This window comes from the organism of the source record quoted next, unplaced genomic scaffold (genome assembly GCF_019419815.1).
Source record: "Pyrus x bretschneideri cultivar Hongxiangsu unplaced genomic scaffold, Pyrus_bretschneideri_v1 Contig11, whole genome shotgun sequence".
In the NCBI taxonomy this organism is placed as follows: Eukaryota; Viridiplantae; Streptophyta; class Magnoliopsida; order Rosales; family Rosaceae; genus Pyrus; species Pyrus x bretschneideri.
This window is the reverse complement of record NW_025999402.1, coordinates 2,384,827-2,405,578: the sequence shown is the minus strand read 5'-3', so window position 1 is coordinate 2,405,578 and position 20,752 is coordinate 2,384,827. Positions and strand designations below refer to the sequence as shown.

General features: G+C 36.9%; 1 protein-coding gene across 1 annotated transcript; it reads left to right on the top strand.

Annotated features, from left to right (window-relative positions):
* Window positions 1–276: 276 nt before the first annotated feature.
* LOC103938692 (7-deoxyloganetic acid glucosyltransferase-like) lies at window positions 277–4,137 on the top strand. Its single transcript, XM_009348721.3, has 2 exons — window positions 277–808; window positions 3,224–4,137. Exons 1-2 carry the CDS (start codon window positions 277–279, stop codon window positions 4,135–4,137), a joined length of 1,446 nt encoding a protein of 481 aa, XP_009346996.3.
* Window positions 4,138–20,752: the final 16,615 nt, after the last annotated feature.

Genomic DNA, 20,752 nt, shown 5'->3' with positions numbered 1-20,752 from the left:
TTTACTCACCAAATCTGTATGCATTTACTTCGTGATTTTGTAAAAATATACCTTATTTATTTGTCAATCCTTCTCACGCCCACATATTTCTGCCTTTTCATAAAAAAATTAAATGTTAAAGATCGACAATTGTGACATACTTATCGTTACTCTTTTATTGGCGACCCCACTATATATATGATTGCCAATCCTTTCTCGAGTTATAATTGAGAAGTCATTCCAACCTCATATGTGTATATATATAGACACAGTCACACAGTGCATGTACGGATGCAGATGGAGACGGAGCGATCTGAATCTGCAGCACACGTATTATTGTTGCCGTTCCCAGCACAAGGCCACATCACTCCGATGCTGAGCTTTGCGCAACTGCTAGGCCATGCTGGCATCCATGTCACCTTCCTCAATACAGAACACAACCACCGTCTCCTCACCCAACGCCATGCCCTCTCCGCCCGCTTCCCAACCCTCCACTTCGAGTCTCTACCCGATGGCCTCCCACCAGACTGCCCCCGCTCCATTCCCCCCATAATCGACATGGTCTCGTCGCTCAGGTCCGTAACCAAGCCACTTCTGCGTGATCTGCTCATAACCCTAACCAAAAAGGACGAAGAGTCGTACGGCTCCACCAGCACTCGCCGTCCTCCTTTGAGTTGCTTCATAATGGATGAGATCATGTGTTTCGCAATTGACGTGGCAGAGAAGGTCGGCGTTCCCGCCATGGCTTTCACCATCATCAGCGGTTGTGGCTACTGGTCTTACTCCTGCATTCCAAATCTCATCCAACAAGGCCACGTCCCCTTCACAGGTTACACACCCTCACTCTTCTCTCGTTTCTTTTCCAAATTTCTTTTTTACTTCAATTAAATTTTAAGAAAACTATTTTTTAATCCTTGTCTAAGATTACTTTTTGAATAAAACCTTGTCTAAGATTAAAAACTAATTTTAATCCTTGGCATTTAATTGTAATTTTTTAATATTAAATAGGTTGTAATAATAATTATTGAGTTTTTTGTTTGTAGGTTATATATTGATTCCCATAAATAATAAAAATGTTATTTATCATTGTTCCCACAATAAGAAAAGTAATATATTATCATATATTTTTCATTGTGCATGAATTTCTCCATATATATGTATATGCATATTACGTACATATGTATGTTTAGATACTATAGTTACATACCGACATATTTGTACAGATAGATTCATACCGAAACTTACGTACCGATACTTTTGTACCTATGAGTAAAATAAGGTGCCTAAAGTTATGTACTGATACATTCGTACCGAAACTTATGTACCAGTATTTCCATACCTATGAATAAAATAAGGTGCCGAAAGTTATGCATAACTTGCTTTTGTTTTGTTGTTGAATTTTTTTAATAATAATAATTTGAATTTTGAATGAATTTATATCTATTAATATAATTGAAGCACAAAAAAAAAAAAAAAAACATTAATTATGAATAGGTAAAGAATTTCGAATGGTAGGTTTATAAATAATAATAATGTCCTATAATTACTTAAATATGGTAAGTTTTAAAAATAAGGACTTATATTAGATTTTAAAAACCATTTAGGTTAAAATCTAAAAACAATCTTATTAAAATCCTAAAAATCCAAAACCCCTTAAATTTTTGCTAGAGTTGGACATCGTGATGCCACATGTCAAAACGATAAGACCATCTCCAACCCTTGGATTAAAAGCTAAAATTTTTTTGGATAAAAATTTAGGTTTTAACCCAGAAATTTGTTTTCTGCTCCAACCCTTCTGCGTTGAATTTTTAGTCTGAGATCATTAAAGAATGAATTTAGGATTCTTAAAGTAACCTTTTTTTAAATAATTATGTGACTACCCTAATTTAATTTTATGAACATTTTAACCTCAAAATATTTAGATTCCGATAAATATTGAAAAATTACTAAGCTGACACCATAAAACTCGTGGAACAGTATGAAAAAAATATGAAACACATACAACAATTTCTTTTAATTACTTTAGTTATTGAATTTAAATTTGGACCATTAGATTTTTTTTTTTTTTTTTTTTTTACTGTTGAATTTGTTCATATTAGATCTTAGCCGTTGGATTAAATGAATTTATAAATATAAACTAAAAAAATTACACATATATAATGGGCCAATCCCGCTAACCAAGGAGAATCTTGGCCTAAATTTTCCCCAGAAATGAGTTATGGGTTAAAACTCATATTTGCCCCAAGGGTTGGAGCAAGTTGGGATCGGTTTAAAACCTAAAATTTGAGTTTTACTCCAAATGTTGGGGTAGGTCTAAGGGTTTTAAGGCTACGTAACCCTAAAACAAAATCAGAATCGATAATGATATATATGTAGTGCTAGCTACATGTCTAATGAGCAATGTTACACTTATTATATTTTGTATACCACATTTGTATCACCTTTCTAATGGAGATAGAGTCCATTAATATGTAAGTGTCATCTCTATTAGAAAAGTAGTACAAATAGAAGTGATTAGAGTAACATTTTTTATATCATATGACATAATTATTATCCATTTAGTGGGATGAAGAGTTCAAACCTCCTTTATAATAGTTGTTAATCAAAATATAAAGTACTATATTGCTGCTTGACGACAAAATCTTACAATTCTTTGTTCTTTATTTTTACGATATGTCAATTGAGAGTTAGGCAAGTGAGAATCAAAGAGTGGCTACTAAAATTAGGAAGACAAATTGTCTATTTTACTTGCTTGATTTCGTCAAAGAATAAAATTTGATGAATTATCTCATTAACAAAACAAAGAAAATATATGTCGTGTCCTGCAATATTTAAAAACATTTAGATACATCAAATGGAATGAGGATCTTCTTTAGATTCTCTTTGTGAGGATTTCAAGGATTCATAAATTATGTACGTTCATTGTACATCGTGCCATCAAAAATCATTTAAAAATTTTTTTTATTTAAAATTGAATACAAATAGTACCTGACGAAAATTGACCGCATGATATACGATGAATGGATACGATTTATGGATCCTTGTTCCAATCAAATGAACTTATTTTGTTGTGACTGGTAGCATTTTTTATACCGCCAATATAAATAGGTCTCACATAAAGCGGTATACGTGGTACAATTCGTCCTAGCAATTTTTTTCCTTTTTTTTTTTTTTTCCAAATGAAGTCCATTTCATATTTTTAGCGTGAGTAGTCATGCAAAATGTACTTCTAACTTTGAAACAGATGAAGATATGGATAAGCAGACTAGCGATATTCCGGGGATGGAAGGCCTTTTACGGCGTCGAGACCTACCAGGCTTTTGCAGATTTTCAATTGACCACCCAGTTACTAAAATTTTCATGGAAGTGATCAAAGCTATTACTCGTGCTTCTGCTTTAATAATCAATACCTTCGACGGCCTCGAAGCCTCAATTCTCTCCCACATAGCCACACTTTTCCCCCAAGTTTACGCAATAGGTCCCGTCCACGCTCTTGTCAAATCTCGCGTTGGCGATGGCCTGTCATCCTCTGCCTCTTTGCGCCAAGAGGACCGTCGTTGCATGGCGTGGCTGGACTCCAAACAAGTGGGATCTGTTATATATGTTAGCTTTGGCAGCTTGGTGGAGCTGACACATGACCAATTGTTTGAATTTTGGCACGGCTTGGTCAGTTGCGGGAAACAATTTCTATGGGTGGTGCGGTCAGATATGATTTCGGGGGAGCAAGGAGAACACGTGATTCCTACGGAACTGAAGATGGGTACCAAAGAGAGGGGTCTTATAGTGGAGTGGGCCCCCCAAGAAGAGGTCCTGGCTCACAAAGCTGTTGGAGGGTTTTTAACCCAATGCGGGTGGAACTCGATCCTTGAGGGCATTTGGGCGGGAGTGCCGATGCTTTGTTGGCCTCGGCTGGCGGAGCAGCTGGTGACTAGTAGATGGATTGGTGAGGTTTGGAGGATTGGAATTGATATGAAGGACACATGTGAGAGATCCATGGTGGAGAAGATGATAAGGAGATTGATGGAAGAAGGTGATGAAAGAGAGCAAATTTTGAGGTCGGTGGAAAGATTTTCTGAGTTAGCTAGGGGTGCTGTTACTGAAGGTGGGTCTTCATACAACAACCTGGACAAACTTATTCAAGACTTGAGAAACTTCTAATGATGTATGATATATTAAAGGGAATGGCTAGGATGAAAGACTTTTATGGAACGAGTTCGATGTTATAATGCTCCAAACTACTAATATAATGTTGTGTAAGGGCTTATTTGGTATTGATGTGCTTAAAATAATATATATATATATATATATATATATATGCTTATGCTATGTTGTGAGAGTAAACCGTTGTAAAATAAAGTTGTTGAGTATTTGGTAAATTTTTTTATAAGTGTGGTTGTAACAAAAAAAAATAATGTCTGAGTGTTTGATAAACTTTGATGTAAAATTGTTGTGAATATGTTAAATGACTAAAAAAAATATATTATTTAATGTGATATAATAATTGCCAAAGAGAATAATGCAGGGGCAAAATATTGTAATTTTGCAAAATACGCAGGTGTATACATGCAATTTGAAAATTTCATTAAATGGGCATTATTCACTATGCTTGGGGAAAAAAAAAAAAACTATTATAAACATGGTAGACCTTGCTTCAACTTCACTTTCCATGCCTTTGTACTATCATTGACAAGAATTTTAAAAAAAAAAAAAACACTTTTTTTTTTCTTTTACCAAACACATTTGATATTCTAGATTTTTTTAATAAGCTATTGTTTTTAAAAGCACCATAACTCCAAACCTGCCTTAAAAGTCTTTTCATATGATTTTGTCTAAGTGTTGCTAATGCTCAAAATTTGTAGGTTAACAATCTTAACAAAATTAGCTCTTGGTAGGCTTGGAATTGAAACTGAAATGAAATGGACTTGGGATTTAAGTGGTTTACTCCTCTGCGCTGAGCTGAATCTACAAATGGAATTGAAACTGAAATGAATTGGACTCATGATTTAAGTAGTTCACCCCTCTGCGCGGGGGTTGCATCCACTATGTTGCTCAGATTATATCGATTTTAAAGGTTACAAATAGTGCTCGGCATATCATTAGACTCTACCCAAAAAAGAATTATAAGTGAGGTTACTTGAGTATTTGAGATGAGGATGGACCAACCAACTCAACCACCACCACATGTACTATTGTTTTTGTTACTGTTACAAGGCCATGTTATTCCAATGCTCATCAATAAAATAAACATTTTAGGCCCAGTATGATTCACTACCAATATAATCAATATTGTTTTAATTTAACCATCTATTATTAGATGTAGAATTTAATCATACAAGAAATCAGTTATATATAAAAAGTGAATGCCTCACATATGAAATGTATATCATTTTGTTATATTTTTGATATAAAACTTTTTCTCTAACATAAATGCACCTATTTTTTCATCTATTTATTTATTAGTAAACAAATAAATATCATACATATTCTTCACCTTGTAAAGTGAATATGCCCTGAAAACTTTCTTAAAAGTTAAAACTCCATAATTGCTATTGGGATTTTGTTATGTTGGATATGCATGGCTTTTGATAAAAGGTTGCCACATTATTATAACACAATCTAGGGTTCATAACGACTTTACAACCTTTAAATTTACATAAATCAAAGCCAGGCAGATCTTTGGACCCCGAAGATAGAATTACATTGTCAGTTAACTTAATTGAGAATTTGAGATGAACATGAAGCAACAAAATCAACCACTACACGTATTAATGTTGCCATTACTGGTAAGGCCACATCACTCAGATGCTCATCTTGGCACAGTTATTGTGCCACGCTGGCATCCACATCACCTTCCCCCCACACCAAGCACATCCATCGTCTACTCAACCAATGCTATCCCTTCTCTGCCCCCTTCCCAACCCTTCGCTTCGAGTCAATCCCTGATAGCCTCCGACGAATCATCCACGCACCATTCCCCCCATAATCGAGATTGTCTCGTCACTCAGACTCGTAACGAACCTCTTATGTGTGACCTCCTGATCCCTAACCAAAAAAGCCAACGAGTCGTACAACTTTACTTGCCTCCTTTGAATTGTATGATAACATATGGGAATATGCATTTCGTGGTTGTGTGGCAAAGGAGGTGGGGATTCTTGTGAGGGTAATGCTCGGGAGACCAAATTTTTTAATTAAATTTTGTACACCAAATGATGTAGATGTTAATGATTGGATGATTACTTAAGTATTGATTAACGTGCTTATTTTCTATCATTAACAAATCATTTGGTTTAAAATTTTGGTCTCCCTAACATTATTCTTCACGTATGCCAATCCTTAGCGTTAGTGGCTTCTGGTCTGCTTCATGCGTTCCCGACCTCATTAAGCAAGGTCAACTTCCCTTTGCAGGTGAGCTCTACCATGCATGCATCATCATGTGTCAATCAATTTGGAATCATACCATGCATACATTGTTATGTGTCGACAGGGCTAGCCCAGGTCCAGTGCAAACAGACCGCCTGTTCAGGGCCGAAAATTGGGAGGGAGCGTTCTGTTCACCATCATTTCGTCTTTCGGTCTTCGACTTGGACGCCTCGTAGCCTTGGTTCTTTAATATGTATTCCAATTCCAATAATCAAATTCCATGTTTCAAGCCTGAAGCCTTTAATTTAACTAGAGGATTATAAATCATCAGTTCTTTAAGAACAGAATGTCTTCCAGATTTTTCAGAATTATATGCTTGTACCGTTGTTCGAATTCCAGAATTTCAAAGGAATTCAAGTTCCAAATTTTCAGTTGGTCGACTCAGCCCAGTCCCCCTTTTCCTGGTTTTGCTTCCTGCTTCCAGCTTCGGAGTTCGGACCTTTGGTCGTTCCTGCTACTTCAGTGCGTCCTGCTGCCAGCAGGACAGTCGGCAATCTACTGAGGTTGATTGAGCCTCGCACTGGCCCCCTGCCACTGCCAGAAGGCCCAGACAGACCACTGAGACCATGGATCAGAAGGCCCAGATGACATTAACATCACTTACAAAGTTTCAACTTTTTAAAATATGCGTGTATGCCTATTTATGCTTATTGAACATGGATCAGAAGACAATGCTAGGTTTTAAGCTACTTTATTAGCTATTTATGCTTTTGTGTGTTTGTATTCATTAATTTGTTGATTTATTGATACCGTAACAGTAGACAGAAAGCATACCAACCCACCACCCTAAAAAGGTGGGGGAAAAAATCATACATAGAGATTCATGATGTTAAATTTATCAAAGTTGAACAATGGCAAACCCTGTTCATCATTAAACCAAGCGAGGAAAACGAAATCCACCTGCAGATTGCTTAAGTTTGTTGCAACCTACGGAAAAAACAGAATTCCTTCTTCCTTTCTAATATTTGTATATTAGTATAAAAACCCCGCCAACTATAAGTTTATGAAAGGAAAAGCCGATTACTGCTCAAAGAAAAGATTAAGATAATAGTTGGAGTAATAAGAGAAGACTAGGCAGACAAAACTGGTATAAAGTTTATCAGAACCTCAACTCTGTTATCGAAACTATGCAAAGTTATCAATACTAAAAAAATAGCATCACCAGAAGCTGAAACGAAAATCTGCTAAAGAAAATTAAACATCTGGTCAAATGAAGAATTACACATCGAAATGAAGCGTAGACAAAGTTATCAATACTGTAGCAAATGTTCAAATTAAGACTAAAACCCTAAAATTCACACTCACAACGCACAACACCATCAACATCTTAATATTCGATTTAACACTAAAACCCTAAAATTCGATTTAACACTAAGACCCCCAATTTCTAATTTAATTTTCCAAATTGAATCTAATTACAATACCAAAATCTTCAAATTAAGGCATTAAAGCTTGATTCTGACCTTAGAAAGAAGAAAAATAAATAATTAAGCTTGATTCTAACCTGGGTTGGCTGGGTGCAATCGGGAGAGGATGAGGAGGAAGGCTACGGGAAGAGAGAGACCGAGTGAGAGAGAGGGAGAGAGAGGGCGATATGAGCGAGAGGGAAGAGAAAGACTGAATGAGAGAGAAGGATGAGGATGAAGGATGAGGTCTATACTTGCTATGTTGTTGTGAGGTATCCAGTAGTGAAAATTTAAAAACAATGCCTATTTTTTACAATTGCACCGCCAAAATTATCACAAATGGCGCAATGCAGGTATTACATTTTGACGTCACACAAAGTGTTTTTGCGCAACAACCACATTGTAGCGTCGCACAAGGTTTTTTTTTAAAAAAAATTATTATAAAATTTACTAAAAATGTAACTTTACTCTCTTCAAATTCAATTTTTTTACATAAAACCCACAATAATATATTTTTCTAACAAAAACCCAACCCGAACTACAATAAATTTAAAGCTACTTAATAAATATACATACCATTCAATTTCTTAAGTGTTATACGTACAAAATAAATTAATTTAAATCTACTTAATAAATACATAGTGAAATTGATGGGATACGCATTATACGAAACTAGTTGCAACGACCCAACCGTCAAACTTGTTTGTATATATTTCGAGATCGTATACACCAAAAATTGAAAAAAAAGCAAACATTCAAAGATCAAGTGACGGGACAAAACTTTTCGACGATTATAAACAAAAAATCACGATTTAACAGTTATTTTAAATCCGATTTTGATGATTTTTTACAACTACACTCCTTTAGCCAATATGAATACAAGGAATTAATTTGATCATCAATTTAAAATATTTATACTAGTAGATACAACTAAATCTTATGCTATACTTAATGAAAGTATAAATAAACTCTTTTAAGTGTTAGTGAATGTATCGTTTTGATGAGATACGCATTATACGAAACTAGTTTCAACGATCCAACCGTCAAACTTGTTTGTATATATTTTGAGATCGTATACGCCAAAAAACGAAAAAAAACAAACATTCAAAGATCAAGTAACCGGACAAAACTTTTCGACAATTATAAACGAAAAATCACAATTTAACGGTTATTTTAACTCCGATTTTAATGATTTTTTACAACTACATTCCTTTAGCCAATATGAATACAATGAATTAATTTGATCATCAATTTAAAATATTTACACTAGTAGATGCTACAAAATCTTATGTTATACTTAATGAAAGTGTAAATAAACTCTTAAGTGTTAGTGAATGTATCGTTTTGATGGGATACACATTCTACGAAACTTATTTCAACGATCCAACCGTCAAACTTGTTTGTATATACTTCGTGATCGCATACGCCAAAAATGGAAAAAAACAAACATTCAAAGATCAAGTAACATGACAAAACTTTTCAATGGTTATAAACGAAAAAACACAATTTAACGATTATTTTAACTCCGAGTTTGATGATTTTTTACAACTACACACTCCTTTATCCAATATGAACACAATGAACTAATTCAATCGTCAATTTAAAATATTTACACTAAGGGATACCACAAAATCTTATGTTATACTTAATGAAAGTATAAATAAACTCTTATGTGTTAGTGAATGTATTATTTTGATGGGATACGCATTCTATGAAACTAGTTTCTACGATCCAACCGTCAAACTTGTTTGTATATACTTCGAGATCGCATATGCTAAAAATGATAAAAAAAGCAAACATTCAGAGATCAAGTAATGGGACAAAACTTTTCAACGGTTATAAACAAAAAATCACGATTTAATGGTTATTTTACCTCTGATTTTGATGATTTTGTACAGCTACGCTCCTTGATCCTATATGAATACAATGAACTAATTTGATCGTCAATTTAAAATATCTACACAAGTGGATACCACAAAATCTTATGTTATACCACAAAGTTGTAGACTTTGCGGGACAAAGGTGTGCATTTGTCGCGCAAAATGGCTTTGCATGACATAGCTGCACCTTCATCACACCAAATAGTTTTGCATGAAAACTAAGCATGCACTCTCAATAAACATACACAAATAAGTTATCAATCAAGTAGTTAAACAAATTGAATCCATAACTCAAGAAATTCCAACTGAAGGTAATCAATTTATATTGTAAGCATAAACATGGTTTTGAATCACCCCCTAGCTAACTAGGGATTTAGCCTCTCATGTTCACAGAAAGAGAAACAAAATTGAAATTAAACATAGAGAGCATAAGATTGATTACACCTAAAACGCCCAACAATTCCACTTTGAATTTCTGCACGTCAAGCTCTTCTTTCTTCTTCTCCTTGCTGCGGCAGAGAGGTTTTTGGGGGTTTTTGGATGTGGTTTTGGTTTAGGAAGGGAGTTAGGATGATATGGTGGTGCGGCAAAGGGTGTGGGTGGTGTATGGAGGTGTAGAATGGTGGTTGGAGTAGAGGAATGGTTGCGGCAGAGATGGGAGGTTGCTGGAATGGATGGAGAAGTGGCGGATTGAAGGTATTAGGGTGATGGTGGCTGCGCCAAGGGAGTGGGAAGTGGCTGAATGATTAATAGAATAAAGCTAGGGTGCGGCTAGGCTTAGAATATATAGGGTTTCAGAAATTAAAACCCTAGCTTATTTTGGTTAACTAAAATTAAGTCAAAGGCTTCTAGAATTAGGAAATTAAATCAAAAATTAAAAAGGGAATTGGCTGCAATGTGCGGCTAGGGTTTTATTTAGAAAGGGACATGTGTTTAAGTGCATAAAATAGGACATAATTGCCCCCCCTTGCACGACAAGGGATGGGGAGAAGGGGAAAGGTGCGGCAAAGGTTTAGTGGTGGTCTAGGGCCTTTGTTTTGTGTCCTAAAGTGCATACAAGGCCTTCAAAGTGGCTGGAAAATAAGGACTTTTAAGATTAGGAAAGGTTACCAAAATAGGAAACCTAGGCTTAACTTTCCTACTTCAAGTAGGAATCCTTGTTGGAGTAGGAATCCATCTTCAATTAGGAATTCATATTTCTTCAAGTCTTCAACTCCTTCATTCTTCTTTTACTCCAAAAGACTCCAATTTGCATCTTCTTGCACACTTTGGCCTTATAATTTTGTATATACTTCTAGATCGCTTACGCCAAAAATCTCAAAAAATAAACATTCAGAGATCAATTAATGGGATAAAGTTATATTTTAAAAAACCAAATGCCATCCAAAATCCAATCATATCCCCTCTGATTTCTTTTCACGCCAAACGAAGATGGACAAGCCATTCCATTTATATGTCAAGCTAGAAGAAAATGCATCCTATTAGGAAGATATTCTTAATCTAATATATATTTTGATTGTTGACTGTAAAATACATGAACAAATTATCCAATATATTAACCCATATGTTCACAGCAACTTTATTTACAAACACAAACGAACAATGTATAGCAACTCTATAGTCATAGAATTGTTAGCAGAAAGCTAACCAGACTCTGTTTCTTTACATGAAGAACAAAGTCATCGATCTAAAGCAGAAAAGTACGGAGCTTGTTGGGACTTTCTTTTCGGAGTTTGAGAATTCTCATCCTTCCTTAAGCTTGATGGTGAAGTTTATGGCATGAGCTCCAAGAATCGAATTCTTTCACTGCTTATTTTGTTCTCTGGAAAACAAAATATTGGGATTATGCATGCCGTTTATGTATATCTTTCTTGTACAAAGTCAATACGGCTGATCTTCACTCAAATAAACTAAGACTTCATCCTAAAAACTTCATTTATAACCAAAGTGAAAGGTAAACCTGAAGAGATAACAAAAAAAAGATGGGAAGCAAGAGGCTTGGTGGAAGCAACTTTATGGTACTAGTGAGGTTGCATATAAAGAGTCATCTAGAGACGGGGATGGGGGTGATGATGAGGGCAGGGAAATGGAGAGCATCCTGGAGATGCCGGTGGGGCTGGTTAATGAGTTAACTTCAGTGACTTCTTCATCATCTAAATACACAACATCCTACATTGTCAGCTGGTGGTATTCTATAATTTCCCTAAGGAACCGATTCTCACTTGCATAAACTGAATTCTCGTTAGCTAATCAAGCCTTCTCTACCAGAAGTGTCTCCAGTTGAAGGCAAATCTGATACAGTCCTATATACATACACGTCAGAAACATTTCTAAATTACATTTATTGATCTAAGAAGAAAACACTAAGAAAAGAACATACAGCAGTTTCTAGATTATGGGGAGTTGCAATCATAAGCACTTGTCCTCATTTAAACAGCTCAACTACAAAACGGAAAAGACTAAATCAACTGAAAATGGAAAAAAAAAGGTCTACAATGTATACAGGTCCAATCACGAATAAGATATTAGAGAAAAACTAAATTATTTTGACAGCTACAATATCATAAGGTTTAGCATATTGTTAACCAGGAGCTCTTAGTCAAGAAAATTACAAATAGTTAGTCAATAGTCAGGGTACTGATGCCATACCTTCAAGAAGCAAGAGCGCATGTCAATCGTTGAAATCATGTTAGCTCTCTGTCCCAAACCAAAATTAGGAGAATTCTCCCAAAAGATATAAGGTAATTCAAGTGGTATCTTGCTCCATAGACAATATCCTCCTGCATTTGCTGTCAAGCAAAATTGACAGTGAAGAAACATTTATTCACATAGTTTAGACAAGGGCATGACATTCCTTCAAATTTGTACATAAAAATCCTGTACAAAACAAATTTAGTAGTTTTAGTTTGAATTCTCAATTCAAGGTTACATATACAAATCAAATCGCTTACCGGATAGGAATAGATCGAGGAAGGGAAAGGATTAGAGAAGGTTTTGAAAAGAGATGAGGAAGGGACGTAGCTGCTACAACTGGTTTACAGTTTTTGCCTCCCAAACTAATTAAGTGATTTTAAAAAAGTCGTTGACTTTGCGGGACGTAGATGCACCTACGTTGCGCAAAGTTAGGAAAAAATGGGTAAAGTTTTCTTGGTTTGGAGCCAAAATCTTGCGTGACGCATAAAACGTCGCGCAAACGGCCTTTGCGCAACAACACTTTGTGTGAAGAAGACTAGTGTCACACAAAGTTGTTTTGTGTGATGCACAAAACGTTGCACGAAGTGCCGTTGCGCAAAGGCCGTTTGCACGACGTTTTGTGTTTTGCATCGTGCAAACATACTTTGCGCGAAGAAATTTTCTCCGTTGCGCAAACATGTTTTTGTATTAGGGTAAATATCATACATATGCCCTAAAAACTTTCTTAAAATTTAAAACTTCATAATTGCTATTGGGATTTTGTTATCATGGATATGCATGGGTTTTGATAAAAGGTTGATGCATTATTATAACACAATATGGGCTCATAACAATGTTACAACCTTAAAATTTACATAAATCAAAGCCAGGCAGATCCTTAGACCCCGAAGATAGAACTACAGTGTCAATTAGCTTAATTGAGAATTTGAGATGAAGATGGAGCAACAAAATCAACCATTGCATGTACTAATGTTGCCATTAACAGTGAGGCCACTTCACTCTGATGCTCAACTTGGCACAGTTAATGTGTCACGTTGGCATCCATATCACCTTCCCCTACACCGAGCACGTCCACCGTAGCCTCAACCAACGTTATCCCTTCTCTGCCCCCTTCCCAACCCTTCGCTTCGAGTCAATCCTTGACTGCCTCCGACGAATCATCCACGTACCATTCCCCCCATAATCGAGATTGTCTCGTCACTCAGACTCGTAACGAAGCCTTTTTTACGTTACCTTCTTATCCCTAACCAAAAAAGCCAGTGAGTCGTATAACTTTACTTGCCTCCTTTGAATTGTATGATAACATATGGGAATACGTGTTTCATGGTTGATGTGGGGGAGGAGGTGGGGATTCCTGTAAGGGTAATGCTAAGAGCAAATTTTTGAATTAAATTTTGTAAACCAAATGATGTAGATGTTAATGATTGGATGATTACTTAAGTATTGATTAACGTGCTTATTTTTTATTGTTAACAAATCATTTAGTTTGCAAATTTGATCTTCCTAACATTATCCTTCCCGAAATGGCTATGCCAGTCCATAGCACAGGTGGTTTCTGCACTACTTCATGTGTTCCTGACCTCATTAAGCAAGGTTAGCTTCCCTTTGGAGGTGAGCCTTACCATGCATGCATCGTCATGTGTCAATCAATTTGGAATCATACCATGCATGCATTGTTAAGTGTCGACAGGGCCAACCGAGGTCCAGTGCTACCAAGGTGTCTGTCCAAAGCCTAAAATTGGGAGGGAGCGTTCTGTTTACCATTACTTCGTCTTCCAATCTTCAACTTGGACGCTTCGAATTCTTGGTTCTTTAATATGTTTCCAATTCCAAGAATCAAATTCCATGTTTCAAGCCTGAAACCTTTAATTTAATTAAATGATTATAAATTGTTGAAATTCTTGTATTAATTGTAAATATTCGTTGATTGATGTTGTGACTATTTTCCTAGTATAGGACGTTGATTGTAGGACTTGATTATGGGATCTTGTCTGCTGTTATAATTTGTCAAACTTGCCTTGTAAAGGTTGTTGCTAGTTTGTATATTAGGGTTGTACTATCTTCATATTCAATCATCAATATTGGAGTATAATCTGTTTGCACATACATACATGTTCTGCTATTTTTCTTGGCATCAAAGCACCTTAATGGTGCCTGAAACGCTTCCCTCAATCTTGTCGTTCAACATGAGTGACGAAGAAACTCCTAAACAAAACCAAACAAGTCACAACCCGCAACAACAATGGACATCACTGATGCATTCTACATTCATCACTCAGATCATCCGGGTCTACACCTTGTCTCCAAACCACTGGATGGTGACAATTATTCCACATGGAGTCGTGCAATGACAATCAGTCTAAGTGCTAAGAACAAGCTCGATTTTTGTGAATGGTTTGATCCAAGCTCCACTAGAAACTGACGCCAAATATTCCCTTTGGAAACGATGCAATGACATGGTCCTCTCATGGATCGTCTGCTCCCTTGGCAACAATTTGATGAGTAGCGTCCTATATACGAATTCTCCTGCTGAGATATGAGAGGATTTAAAGAAACGTTTCTCGCATTCGTAAGGCATACTCTCTGCTTTTACAAGAAGAAAAACAAAGATAAGTGGCTAAAGACGGTGAAAGCAGCACTGCACATGCCATGAACGTATCTAAAACCATTGGGATCAAGCCTCGCAAGACGAACAACGGTGGAGGTAAAGATTTTCATTGCACTTATTGTGATGGCAATACTCATACAATTGAATATTGTTTCTACCTTCATGGCTTTCCTCCTGGACATAAATTCCACGGAAAAGACGTAAAGCCTCCAAACAAAAATAGGCATGCAGCGGCCAATAATATCAACAAAGAAGAAGCGAAGTCGACTTACCACCAAAGTCCCTGATGATTTGAAATTTACAGCGAATGAAATCAACCAAATCAAAGCCATTCTTCGAGGGGATGGTAAAAATCAAGTTTTTGCAAATGCAGCAGGTATTCCTAATGCCCGATATTATTCTTTTTCCACAAATAATCCAAATTCTTGGATTATTGATAGTGGTGCTACAACCACATTTCTTTCTTCTCCAACTTAAATGAAGAAAGGAACCCACCTTATTCCTATGTCAATATGCCAAATGGGTTACAAGCAACAATTTCTTGTCTTGGGTCAATCAAGATCACTCCCAATTTAGAACTAAAAGATGTGCTTTGTGTTTCTGGTTTTCGAGTAAACTTGATGTCTGTTAGCAAAGTTACTCGGGGTTAGAATTGTTTGATCATCTTCTTTCCCACCTTTTGTATCCTACAAGATTTGGCAATGAAGAAGATTATTGGATTGGGGAAGGAGCATGATGGCCTGTATTACCTTGTACCAGTCAAAGAAGACGTTATATTTCGACAGAATAAGCTTGGGGTAGCTGCTGCCTCTGCATCTATATCAGCCAACATATGGCACCAGCAGCTCGGGCACCTTTCCAATGGTCCAGCCCATTTTTTATCTAGTTCCATTCCTTCAGTTTCCTTTAATTTTGATTCTCATTGTGATGTCTGTCCAATAGCCAAGCAAACAAGGTTACCATTTCCTTTAAGTTCTACTTCTAGTTCAAAACCATTTGAGTTGATATATTTTGACATTTGGGGTCCGCACCGTTTGCCCTCTTCCTCAAGTGCACGATATTTCTTAACCATCGTTGATGATTACTCCCGATTGACTTGGCTATTTCTCATGAATTTAAAATATGAAACACAAGAGAAAATAAAAGTGTTTTTTGCATATGTCAACACCTAATTTCAGTGTCAAGTCAAGCAAATTCGAACCTATAACGGCGCAGAATTTCTATCTATGCGCCTCTTCTTTGACAAATTAGGGACACTTTTTCAACATATTTGTGCCCACAGACCACAACAAAATGGTGTGGTTGAGCGTAAACATTGTCACCTACTTAATGTTGGTTGAGTACTTCATTTCCAGGTAAATCTTCCACTAAAATTTTTGGGAGAAAGCATTCTCACTGCCACTTACCTTATAAATCGCACACCCACCATAGTTTTATCCAAAAAAACTCCCTATGAAATACTCTACAAACACACACCAACATATATGCACTTATGGGTCTTTGGGTGTCTTTGCTATGTGACACAAACATCACCCAAACACAAATTTGATGCTTGGGCTCGTAGATGTCTCTTTGTTGGATATCCTTCCGGTCAAAAGGGGTATCGTCTTTACAACCTTCAACATCACCAATTTTTTACTAGCCGTGATGTGGTGTTTCATGAACACATTTTCCCTTTCTCTCACCTTACTCAAGACACCCAACCTGATGAACTTATGCTTGTCTTGCCACTAACCACATCCAAAACCCCCTTATTAGGCCCAGACCCATCTATATTTCATCTAAATCCACCATAAAAAACTTTACCTAGCCCCACCGAGTCTCCTACTTCACCTTCTACCCTTCAATAACTACCAAACACCTTACTTGACCATTCTCCATTCACGGTCTCCCCGATCAACCACAAAATACTTCACCTGAAATATCTTCACCATCGTCGATCGTGTCCCAACCGAATTCTATTGATCTCCTTAGCCTCACAGACAACGTCACACCACCACTTGCTCTTGGTCGCGGTTTACGCCCCAAGCAACCTTCTATCTTATTGAAGGATTATGACTGCTTACAGGTCACCATGTCAACTTCTAAATCTACTTCTTCTTCGTGGTCAGGTACTAGATATCCATTATTCAATTACCTCTCATCTTCTCATTTATCATAATCTCACCAAATTTTTGTGAACAACATAACCCGTTGTGTATAACCTACTTCCTTTGCACATGCCAATCTTGATTCTCATTGGCAGGAAGCAATGAAGTCTGAACTTGCTGCACTCGAACAAAACAACACATGGACACTCACTCATCTGCCCTTTGGAAAACGTGCCAAAGGTTACACTCAGATTGAGGGTTTAGACTATTCTGAAATATTTTCACCTGTGGCTAAACTTACTACCATTCAGTGCTTATTAGTCGTGGTTGCTCAATGCAAATGGCCTCTCAACCAGCTTGATGTACAAAATGCATTCCTCCATGGTGATTTGGAGGAAGAGGTTTACATGTCACCACCTCCCGGTCTTAGTCGATAGAGGGAAATGTTGGTCTATCGACTCCATAAATCACTTTATGGCCTAAAGCAGGCTTCTCGCCAATGGTTCTCTAAGTTTTCTTAGGCCATTCAACTTGTGGGTTTCAAACAGTCGACATCAGATTACTCATTGTTTACATGCATAATTGGGCATTCGATTGCAGTTGTGCTTATATATGTTGATGACATAATCATCATAGGGAATGATCATAAGGCTATACAATGATTGAAACATTTTCTTCATGGTTAGTTCCACATTAAGGACCTTAGACCTCTCAAATATTTCCTTGGAATCGAGGTGGCTCACTCACAACAAGGTATTTCTATCTCATAAAGGAAATATATTTTAGAAATATTGGATGATGTTGGATTGTTAGGGGCATGTCCGATTGATTTTCCCATGGAGCAAGGTTTGAAATTAAGGCCAACCAGATGGTGAACTGTTGAAGGATCCAACAAGATATAGAAGGATCATGGGACGACTTATTTATCTCACAATAACAAGGCCAGATATCACATTTTCTGTTCAAACTCTTAGTCAGTTCATGAACCAACCTCGCAAGCCTCATCTTGTAGCTGTTATACGAGTCTTAAATACCTCAAGGGACTCCAGGACAAGGGTTATTTTTTTTTTTCATCTGAAGATGCATTGCAATTGAGGGGTTACTATGATACTTCATGGGCATCATGTCTGACAACTAGAAGGTCTGCAACAGGTTATTATATTTTTTTGGGAAAATCACTCATCTCCTGGAAGACTAAAAAGCAACATATGGTTTCACGTTCGTCTACATAGGCGAAGTATAGATCAATGGCTACAATCACTTGTGAACTTACATGGCTTCGTTATTTGTTACAAGACTTAAAAGTGCCTCATGCAGCTCCAGCTCATGTTTACTGTGATAATAAGGTTGCTTTACATATTGCAGCCAATCCAGTATTTCACGAACAAACAAAACACATTGAATTGGATTGTCATTTGGTTCGAGAAAAGCTACAATCAAGAATGATTGCAACAAGGTTTACACCTTCAAGGCACCAATTGGCCGACATATTTACAAAAGCATTGGGGAATGCAACGTTTCATTCTCTGCTCAGCAAGTTGGGTATTCACAACATACATGCTCCAACTTGAGGGGGGTGTTGACATTCTTGTATTAATTGTAAATATTCGTTGATTGATGTTGTGATTATTTTCCTAGTATAGGATGTTGATTGTAGGACTTGATTATGGGATCTTGTCTGCTGTTGTAATTTGTTAAACTTGCCTTGTAAAGGCTGTTGCTAGTTTGTATATTAGGGTTGTACTATCTTCATATTCAATTATCGAGTATAATCTCTTTGCACATACATACATATGTTCAGCCGTTTTTCTTAAATCATCAGTTCTTTAATAAAAAAGAATGTATTCCAGATTTTTCAGAATTATATGCTACATCGGTGCTACAGAATTCCAAAATTTCAAAGGAATTCGAGTTCCAGAATTTCAGTTGGTCGACTCAGTCCGGTCCCCCTTTTCCTGGTTTTGCTTCCTGCTACTTCGGCGCTTCCTGCTTCTGCTTCCAGCAGGACATTTGGCAATCTGTTGAGGTTGATTGAGCCTTCGCACTGGCCCCCTGCCACTGCCAGAAGGCCCAGACAGACCACTGAGACCAGACCCAAACAGCCAACCCTTAGCCCCAGAGTGACACATTCTGCCCAGATTGTTAGAATTTTGGTATGGTCAACAGTGGCAAGCAATTTCTATGGTCGGTGCGATCAGATATGCTTCGTGGTGAGCAAAGAGAGTTTGTTATTCCAGCAGAGCTTGAAGTTGGTACAAAAGAAAGAGGGTTTATAGTGGAACGGGTTCCACAAGAAAAATATTTCAAAAAAAATATTGTAAGGATTATTGTGAGGACGGAGAGACGGCGTAATTCCGGTGGAAGTTGAGGTGGGTCCTAATGAAAGTGGACATGGAGGAATGGGCTCCACAAGAAAGAGGTTTTAGCCCATGTCACTGTTGGTGCGTTTTTGACCCACAACTGGTGGAACTCGACCATGGAAGGAATTAGGTTTGTTTCATACATTTTGTTTTCTTACAATTGGAACCGCATGCGGTAGGGCTCTGAGGTCCAAACTTACTAATATTTCTTCTTGTCTTAATTGTACTGTGCTATTCTATGAATGAAAGTTATGAAACTCAGTTTCCTACCCAAAAGATTTAATTGCCAATTGGAAAGATTATTGGGATCACATGTAACACTAGTGGAAATGAATTCAAATTTAACAAAAAATTATTCACTTATAGTTTTATCAACACTACGTGAGCATGCTCCGATTAAGCTTGGTTAATTAGCAACTAAAAATCAAATCAACTGACAAGTTCAGTTTTGTTCGTTCCGGTTCAGTTTTAAGTAAAAATGAGCACGGCAACTGGAAAAATCTGATTCAATACTTTTCTATTGAGTTTAGATTTGAGTCGGGCAATATGAAGCCAATCTCTTCTTCAAGTCTATCAATATAACACGTTAATATCTATATTGTATTTGCTTCCTTATGGTAAAGACTGCTGTGTAAAGGCATATGGGAGCTTGACTGCAAGACCCACCCGTCTCGCAAGGACGAAAGTCAGCCTTAGTGATCCGACGACGACAGTTTACAACACAGAGCAACCCGGGACATTGGGCAAAGAGCTCCTCGATCATTTTTGGGATATAAAGATGGAGAAGCAACAACAGCAACCACATGTACTTGTATTGGTTCGTTTGTTTTTAATGTACTAATTTACAAATTTATTTGTAAATTATTTGATGTATAAGGCATTGGGATAGCGTAGCCTTAAGGGTGTAATGCGTGAGTACATACTACATGTAACCCTGTGAATTCGAAACAACCAAACACAGAGTATTTGATGTATGTGTATATCAACGGTTCTAAGGCTGCCAAGTATCAGTCGATTAAAGACTAGTGCTGTTACAATGGCCAGGGATCTTCTGTTCTCAAATTTGTGTCTTCGTCCATGTCTTCTTCTAATTTTTCAACAAGTGTCTTTTAGTTAACTCCCAATTTAACGATGTCACGTTCATTGTCAAAAAATTAGAAAGAGACATGGACAGAGACAAGTTTGGGGACAGCAGATTTCTTGTCTGTTAGAATTGCTGTTAGTTGTTGTAACAAGTGTTGTTAGAATTGTTAGCTGCCAAATGCCAGTGGAGATTAAATACTAGAGCTGTTAGAATTGCTGTTGTTGTTATAAC